General features: G+C 37.4%; 1 protein-coding gene across 1 annotated transcript; it reads left to right on the top strand.

The window, feature by feature from the left end:
* Positions 1-505: 505 nt before the first annotated feature.
* LOC111331320 (thymidylate kinase) lies at positions 506-6,822 on the top strand. Its single transcript, XM_022936408.2, has 5 exons — positions 506-780; positions 1,216-1,324; positions 4,426-4,513; positions 4,664-4,852; positions 6,391-6,822. The coding sequence occupies exons 1-5, from the start codon at positions 636-638 to the stop codon at positions 6,508-6,510; spliced, it is 651 nt and encodes a 216-aa protein (XP_022792143.1). The 5' UTR covers positions 506-635; the 3' UTR covers positions 6,511-6,822.
* The last annotated feature ends 1,753 nt before the right edge of the window (positions 6,823-8,575 follow it).

Here is an 8,575-nt window from a genome sequence, read left to right as displayed (position 1 = left end):
TTTCTAGTATTGGATTAGGTGGGTTTCGTAACAATGTTTAGTTTATTTTTGTGATTTTGTTTAACCGTCAGTTGAAGTAAACGGTAAAAAAGCTTTGTACTTTAATTTGAAAACCAAATTTGCATGAAAATAGAGAAAATCAAAATCATCCGTCATGATTTGGGATATGTGCCACAGTTGCTGAGAGCGCTACAAATCTTTCTCTTTTAGCTTCATTTTATTAGGCCGACACTCAGCTTATTCGAAGACGATGTTCGCAGTTCTGAAACTGATTATAACCCTTAATTTGGTACCGGTTGGAACCCACGAGATCTCCGGCTTAACCTTTTTTTTTTTCTTTTTCTTTTCTTTTCCCCTTTTTCTTAAGAGGTGTAATAGCTTTCAATGTTCCCCATTATTTGCCTCATAGCAGGAAAGTATGAGAATCGACAGTTCATATTTGTGGTTCATACCAAAGCTAGAGTCACGTGGGACACTGCGTGACGTGTTATTTCCTAGTTGATGCTGAAAAAGACTGGGGCCGCTTTCTCCTCCATAAACCCGCCAAAACTTTAACATTAATTTTTGTTTCCTCGGCTGAGACAGTTTGATTATTTATTTGGATCGTATAGACTATTACATGATTGTTGTGAATAATGATGGGCTCCGTAGCGCGAAGAGGTCGTGGTATTTTGGTGGTGTTCGAGGGCTGCGATAGAAGTGGCAAATCGACACAGTGCAAAATGCTCGTAGATTATTTGAAATCTATAGGAAAAGATGTAGCTCATTTGCGTTTTCCAGGTAAAGCAAGAGCTTTTTCTTCGTTTTAAACGATAGTTTCAGTGCGCTGTATTGACATCAAACAAGAAACCTTGCTCACACTCCACGTCACTAATAGCCCACACACACCATTTACCACTTTCCACCATGTTATTGACTTGTAGTTATGTTTCCTACGGTGTCTCTCGATGTTTCATTCCTCAGATAAAAATCCCGTTATAACGATCTGATTCGCAATTCTCCCATTTAGTTACTTTACACTGCCTTATAAATTAGTAAAGAGAAGTTGGTGTTATATCAGCGTCATAAAGCAGAAAAGTGTGTCAATTTTCATTATGTGTTTGCAACAGTGTATTTTGAGTTCAAGGAAAAGCTGAATGTTTATTTCTTCTGGTAAAAATGTATTCTTGGTTTTCTTGTCTTGCATGTATCCTAGTTTGTTTTGTTTGTCTACAGACAGAACAACAGCCATAGGACAATCTATTAATGGCTATCTTCAAGGAACAACTGAGTTGGAGGATCATGCTATTCATTTACTGTTTTCAGCCAACAGATGGGAGTCAGAGTAGGTGACATCAACTAAGTTTATTGAATATTATTCACTTTTTTTTTTCCATTAAAAAGTTATTCCAGACTACCAAAATTTTAGAAGGTTATTTGGTTTTATCAACTGAATTGATAATGCACATTTGTCACTGTAAATAGTTTCAAAGCTGACATTTTGAGCTTTAGCCCTTGGTCAGAGCAAATGGAGGAATTGTGATTTGTATGTGTGTTTATATGCAGAAAATGGAGCTGTGCTATCAGTGGGAACACAGTAATAAGAAAAATAAGAATTAACTAGTTGAATGAAAAGTGTTTATTTGCTAAATTTTTGTTTTAGACTGCCTAGAACAAAGGGCTAATACTCTGAACATCAGCATTGAAACTCTTAACAATGGCCAATTTAAACGATGAAACAAAAAATTACCTGGTTATACTCCCCCATGGACGCAGCACCACAGTTTCTTTAGAAACCTACCCCCTTTATTCATTTGCAAAATTTGACTTTTACTTTCCAAGCATTCAAAGGGATTGATTATCTATCTACCACTAAGAGGGAGATGGAGGGAGAGATTTACATATCTACATGTTCTTGATGATATTTATAGATCTCTTTGATTTCCTTTTTCCACTTGTATTTGGGTCTATGGTTGCTAGGTGGGTGTGTGAACTGGTGTAGTGGGGTATCTCTTAGTGCACTTAGGAGAGGGTTTTTGGTGGGGCTCTTTCAACGTGACATGTTAAGATGTAAAAGGTGTTTAATTCTGACCACCTCTGTATGACTTCATATATAGCTAATCTTGTACTTTATCTAGCTAGACAATGACCTTGTAGGGAATTATCTACCCATCCAGAATTGTTACTTCCCAGGGTTGAGGATGAATTTTAAACCTTTCAAAGTCTTTCTTTATATTCCCATAATGACCTGCTCTCTTTTGTGGAAAAATCTCTTGCATTGAGAAGTGTTCCATATTTTAATTACAATAGAGAAGGTAGCAAAGGGGGGGTCCTCATTCATGTGTCACATGTACTTTAAACAGTATTTCATGCATCACAAATTTGAAAGGGAAAATCGTGCCTTACCTTGTAGAAGTCATCTGTCACGTATTAATTTTGAGCTTACTGGGGAGGGGTCAATATTACTTCAGTAACTGCATGAGCTTTTGAGAAGTGCATGTATAACCACACGTGGGACACTGTTGAGAAACACTTGAGCTCGACTCAGTTCGTTTACAGAACAGGGGGAGCTGTATAGATGCACTTATAAGTATGGAGCACATTGGGTACAGCTATCTCGATGATCCTAAGCGCGAAGCTGTGTGGTTATTTGCTATGGATTTCAGTAAAGCGTTTGACAGCGTTAATCACAAACTTTTGTCTATTAAGCTTAAGCAGGTACCATTATATCCATTTATAATCAATTTGTATTTAAGCTTTCTTGAGAAACGTCAACAGTGCGTGATTTACAGTAGTTTTCGAGGACAATGGAAATGTGTCAATAGGGGAACTACTCAGGGTAGCGTGAGTGGGCCATACTTATCTAGTAGTTTTATTAACAATCTAGAAATTAGCTTAGATAATCATCCTACTTTGTTTAAATATGCTGATGATTCAACCCTCATTGTTCCTGTTTGGAGTAATGGCTACTTTTGTACAGATTTAGTTGATTGGATTTTAACTTGGTCTAAGGACAATAGTATGATGTGTAATCTGTCGAAATGTAAGGGGCTTATTTTTTGTAAGAAAGGTTTTAGTCAGAACATAGCACCAGTTAACAACATTCCGCAATGCACAGAGCTGTCTATTTTAGGTGTCATGTTTCAGGAAAATTGTAAGTACAGTGAACACGTATGAGTTAAGCTGATGAAGGTGACTAGGTGTCTATTCATATTAAGATCTTTACAGAAGGAAGGTTTCAGCCAAAGCGAAGTTGACCGCCTATTTAGCACCCTAGTCCTACCAAATTTCACTTATGGTGTGTCTGTTTATGGTGCGGTAGTTTCAGACCTCATGGTCACACAAAATTTCCTAGATAGGTGTTTTAAAAGGAAATATATATCAAAGAGAACGGACATTCGAGACCTATTACAAAAGGCAGATAGGAAGCTCTTCAAGGCACGCACCGCTGACCCCGATTGCCCACGAAGCAAAATTATTCCAAAGAAAAAGAGACAAAATACAACCTCAGAATCAGAATTGTCCATTATCTTGGAATAAATTCGGAAAGGTTTAAGAATGTGTTTGTAAATAGGCTAGTTTTTTAAATATAATATTTCGATTATCATTTGTCTAGTTATATTTAATGATTCTTAGATTATCTTTTGCATATTTTTTGCATGACTCTTTTTAATATTGTAACTTGAGATATGTACTTTTATCTTGAGAGAATAAAGATTATTATCATTATTATCATTACGTATGATGCACGATCCTCGCAGTAGAGAGCGCTATTGCGAAAATCAGACCTGAAAAAATCAGACCTGTACGGGATTCGAACCACTGACCTCTGCGATACTAGTGCAGCACTCTACCAATTGAGCTAACAAGCCAACTGGGAGTAGGCCGTTAAGTTGATTCGTAATAAACCCGTGATGATAAATCAGATACGATGAATATATGAAGTTCATATATTTTGAACTGCAGCTATAGATACATATGATGCACGATCCTCACAGTAGATTATTATCATTATTATTATTATTATTATTATTATTTGTAATCATGTGTCTTGCATAATCCCTTTGCCACCCTCAGTAAATTCTGGAGGATTTATCACACGATTTTATCAAACAACAAATATATATGAAATACATATATATGAACTGCAGTTATGAAACGTATATGTGCACGATCCTTCGCAGTAAAGCACTATTTAAGCAATAGTGAAAATCAGACCTGAAAAAAAAAAAAAAAAAATTCAGGCCTGTACAGGATTCGAACCACTGACCTCTGCGATACTAGTGCAGTGCACTAGTAATCCTGTACAGGCCTGAATTTTTTTCAGGTCTGATTTTCACTATTGCTTAAATAGTGCTTTACTGCGAAGGATCGCGCACATACATGATTTTATGTTGTTTATTTGTATTCATTAAAATATTTTTTTGATAATTATTTCCATTTGAGACCAAGAATAAAGAAGCTATTAGACAATGGAACCTTTGTAGTTGTGGATCGTTATGCTTTTTCAGGAGTTGCTTTCACTGCAGCTAAGGTGGGTGAATATTGCAAAATACCTGCTACTTTTCCTTATATATTTTGTAAATTTAAACTTTTTTTGTACTCTACAATTCAGATAAACTCTCTCTTTTATCAATTTTCTGCTCATAGCTTCAGAAAGACTAAGATCTGTTTGCTTTGGTAGGGTTATAATGTGACATGGTGTAAGAATCCTGATCGGGGCTTGCCAGATCCCGATTTAATATTCTATTTGGACATCTCAACAAAAGATGCACAAACTAGAGGATCTTATGGGGAGGAAAGATATGAGAAGATTGAATTCCAAGAACGTGTTGCTGAGGTCTATAAACAACTTAAAACTAAGGACTGGAAGGTAAATACCACTAAGTTCTAATAATATGGATAGTTCAGTTGTTACAAAAATGAGACAAAGAAGTTATATTACACGACTCGGGCAGTCAGAGGGCCAATAACTAAAATCAATGAATTAAAATGCTCTATTGCCGGTCAATATTCTCTCAGTATTGGACCAGGCATTGTCCCAAATGGTCCCGAATGATACCGCACTTGTGTCCCTTTGAACTTCAGTTGTATAATAAATCTCTTATTAACCAAGCTTGCTTGGGACCGTACTGGAAGAATATCGGCCCTAGGTCTTTTTTGTGCAGATCTCACTGCGCTCAGTCCGTACTGTCAAGACCTCGGGCCAATATTCTCCCAATACGGCCCTCGCACTTGGTTAATAAGATATATATATTAGCCTATCAATTGAACTAAGCTTAAATCTTCTGGTCCCACACCCCCCCTGACCAACTGAATGCTCAAGTTAGTTATATACAGGGTTAAGCTAGCTCCATTTTAACACTTATGGGGCATATTTTGCAATGTTTAATAGTACATGAATTTTTTTTTTCTACGAGACAATAAAATTTTATTGAGGTTCTCCTGGACCTCCTTTAAACACTTCCTTCAAATCCCTCATTTGCACTTTTTCCAAAAAAAAAAAAAAACAATCCTTACTACTCACAAGCAGCACCAAAATTAGTTGAAACATCATGTTTTAAGTCTATTTATGTGAAGAAAAGCAGTCCTATTTCTACCACAAACTAAATCATTAAAGGACCCCTCCCCAATTCAATGTTGGCCAAAAGTTCATGGAATCATGATACAACATTGTTTTGGGGGGACAGGGCTAAATGGTTAACTTCATAGAGGAAAAGAGATAAAATTGAAGTAATAGAGGGTTGAAAAGATTAATGTGTCCACAATTTTGTCACCAATTGTGGGTCTTCATAAATGACATTTAGAACTGCAACTAGAAAATTTTTTTTCCCTGGGGAGATTTTTGTATGGACTTGCCCGGCACTCTGAGACGATCTACATACATACATACGTAAACTTTATTTGTGCACAGATTTTAGAGTAGCTAACGAGCTAATATCTTCGAGCTGAGACTATATTGAAATACATAAAGTGCTTGAAAATCTCCGCTGGCAGGAGGCAGACCAGTGGGCTATTTACAGAGCGCAGCCGAGGAGTTGAACTGGGGACAACTGAGAACAAATCCAGTGAGTTGCAGGGTGGAGGACTTGAACCCAGGACACCGGATTACAAGTCCAGCACCCTAGCCACTCGGCCACGCCGCCTCCAAATCTGATCAAGACTTTAGAGCCCAGTGGCGCTTAAATGTATAATGACTCAGAGGTAGAAAGTTCGTAAGAATAGTGAGGTTTTGATTGAGTTTGTTTTGACCATACAAACGATGATAAAAAAAAAACCTTGATTGAAAGGCTCTGCACGTGGTGATTCTGTCTCTATATATGAGTAGATACTCTCAACCCTTTTCTGCTTCCAAGAGGCAGGGAAGTAATTAATCTTGTGTTTGGTTTTTCCGTTTTTTGCTATGCAAAGGTCCTAGACGCTATGAAAGACAAAAGTGAAATTCACGAAGAGATACGGAACACTCTTCTCAAACTTGAAGAAAAATTCAGCAAGGCACCACTGAAACGCCTTTGGACAGACGAAAGCTGATTGGTTGCAGCTATAATTTATATCATTGTTATCTTGAAGAAATTGGGGAGGAAACGACTTTAAGGACGAACTTAGATAAGATGATCTGTGGTAGATCCCCTTGGTTTGTTCAAGGGGAGCCAGCTTCATATGAAAACAATGAATTATCGTGAATAAATTGAGTGAGGAATACGGTGTATAGAACGGATAGGAGCCTCGAAAACTTCGATATTTAGCCTCAAAAAGTTATCCCATTTGTTTTATCTTTCTCTATTTCTTTACCGAGCTCAAAACTTACTGTCTTTCTTATTCTATTTACAAGAACTTCGTTAATTGGTGATCATTTCCTTTACTCTCGTGGCGTTGATCGGTTTGATTCAGGGGCGACATTATATGAGGAAATTAGATCCTAGTCACTCCAGGGGGTCAAATGGTTAAAAAGGAACTCTGCTCGTCATCGATAAATTCGGTCAACCTGCTAGTCACACTTTCTACAAGAGAAACGTGAAAAACTTAACCCTAGTCGGAGTTCCTCCGCTCAATTCACTCAAATTGTCAGGATGCCTTTAGCAGATGAATTGTGATTTTGTAACTATTTCCTTTTTTCCGTCGGCAGAATTTTGATTGTATTTGAATTATATTAAGGAATGGTCTTGGGTGCACTTGGGAAAAACGATGTTACGCAATAACGTCACGCATTAGGCATCTACTCCAAATCGTTTTTAGAACAGTTTTCTCTCGCTATTTCACCGTTTGAATTCTAGTTTTTCACGCTGTCGCGCTCTCGACCCCCATATGTATTTTCCATCACGTGCCATTGTATTCAAGCTTCTTGAAGGCTCTGTGGAAGCCGAAAGCTTATGTTATCAGGAATTTTTAACCAGAGAATTGTAAGATGATCATCAAACTTTTCTCTCTCTCTCTTTTTTTTTTCTTGAGTATGATAACAGCTATTTGAAGATCGTTATTCGAATTATTGAACTCCTAACCAATTACAGTACATCTGTGTTTTTCCAAAAAGTCGAGATCAGCCAAATGCTATCTGTAAGATTTACTGCATGTCAAGAGCATCGCACGTCTTTCTAACAATTTCATCCTGATAAATCTTGTCGAAAGAATGAAATTCACTACCAACGATGAGTGCGATAAATAAAAAATATGCTCTGCGTATAACTTGTGCCGCCCTCCTGACAGACTGGGGCACGATTTGGCGTCAATTGGATTCAGACAGACCAAACATTTGAAAGAATGTGTGAAAATACTCGTGCACTTGGACAGTTCGTGTGAGGTAATCACGAAACATTCTGATAGCAGAGATATAGCGTCTTCAAATGTTTGGGACCAAAGCGGAAAATTATTTAAAAACTAACAATTTTATTTATGTTCCGGGCGGAAAAAAACGTGACATCGTGGTACAAATAATAAATTTTTTTCTCGATAAATGTGAGCAAGAAGAGTATTTTCGTGAAACAATTTTTTTTATCAAAACAAAAAGATGTTTGTCCCGCAAACTTGTTTGTTTAAGTTGTACCAGCACGTTTCCTTTACGGATAGATTGCTTTAGAAGTGGGGATTGTTTTCAAGAGTGAAAGGACAAATAAACACCATTGACCATTATGCTGATCAAATAAGACTAAATAGGTCACCGCATCTTCATATGTTAATCTAATGGAACACATGATCTTAGTTCAACGACGATCATGTGTTCTGTTGGCCATTAATATTAAGCGGCTTGTAGTCATTATCGAACTGAAATACTCAGGCGGTGCTCACAAATAGTAAAGTTGAAATGAATTTGGGTTTGCCACGCGTCAATCCTTTGGTGGCCTGTTTGAAAAGTGATTTAAAGACGCAGTCAAAACACACGGAAGAACTGAACAAACCACATCTTGACCCGCAGTTGGGGGGAAGCAGCATTTTATGTTCTTAAAACGAGCGCAGCAAATTATGGCAATAATGCAATTTAGGTTCACAGCAAAACTGCAAAGGAACCAGTTAAACTATTTAAGGAGTCTAGTCAACAGCTGGCTTGAGCAGTTACACTTGATCAAGGCCTCAAAACTGGCCAACTCTTCGTGTGCACATT

This window comes from Stylophora pistillata, chromosome 7, assembly GCF_964205215.1.
Source record: "Stylophora pistillata chromosome 7, jaStyPist1.2, whole genome shotgun sequence".
NCBI lineage: Eukaryota > Metazoa > Cnidaria > Anthozoa > Scleractinia > Pocilloporidae > Stylophora > Stylophora pistillata.
The sequence above is the reverse complement of the archived record's forward strand: the minus strand, read 5'-3'. Positions and strand labels throughout refer to the sequence as shown.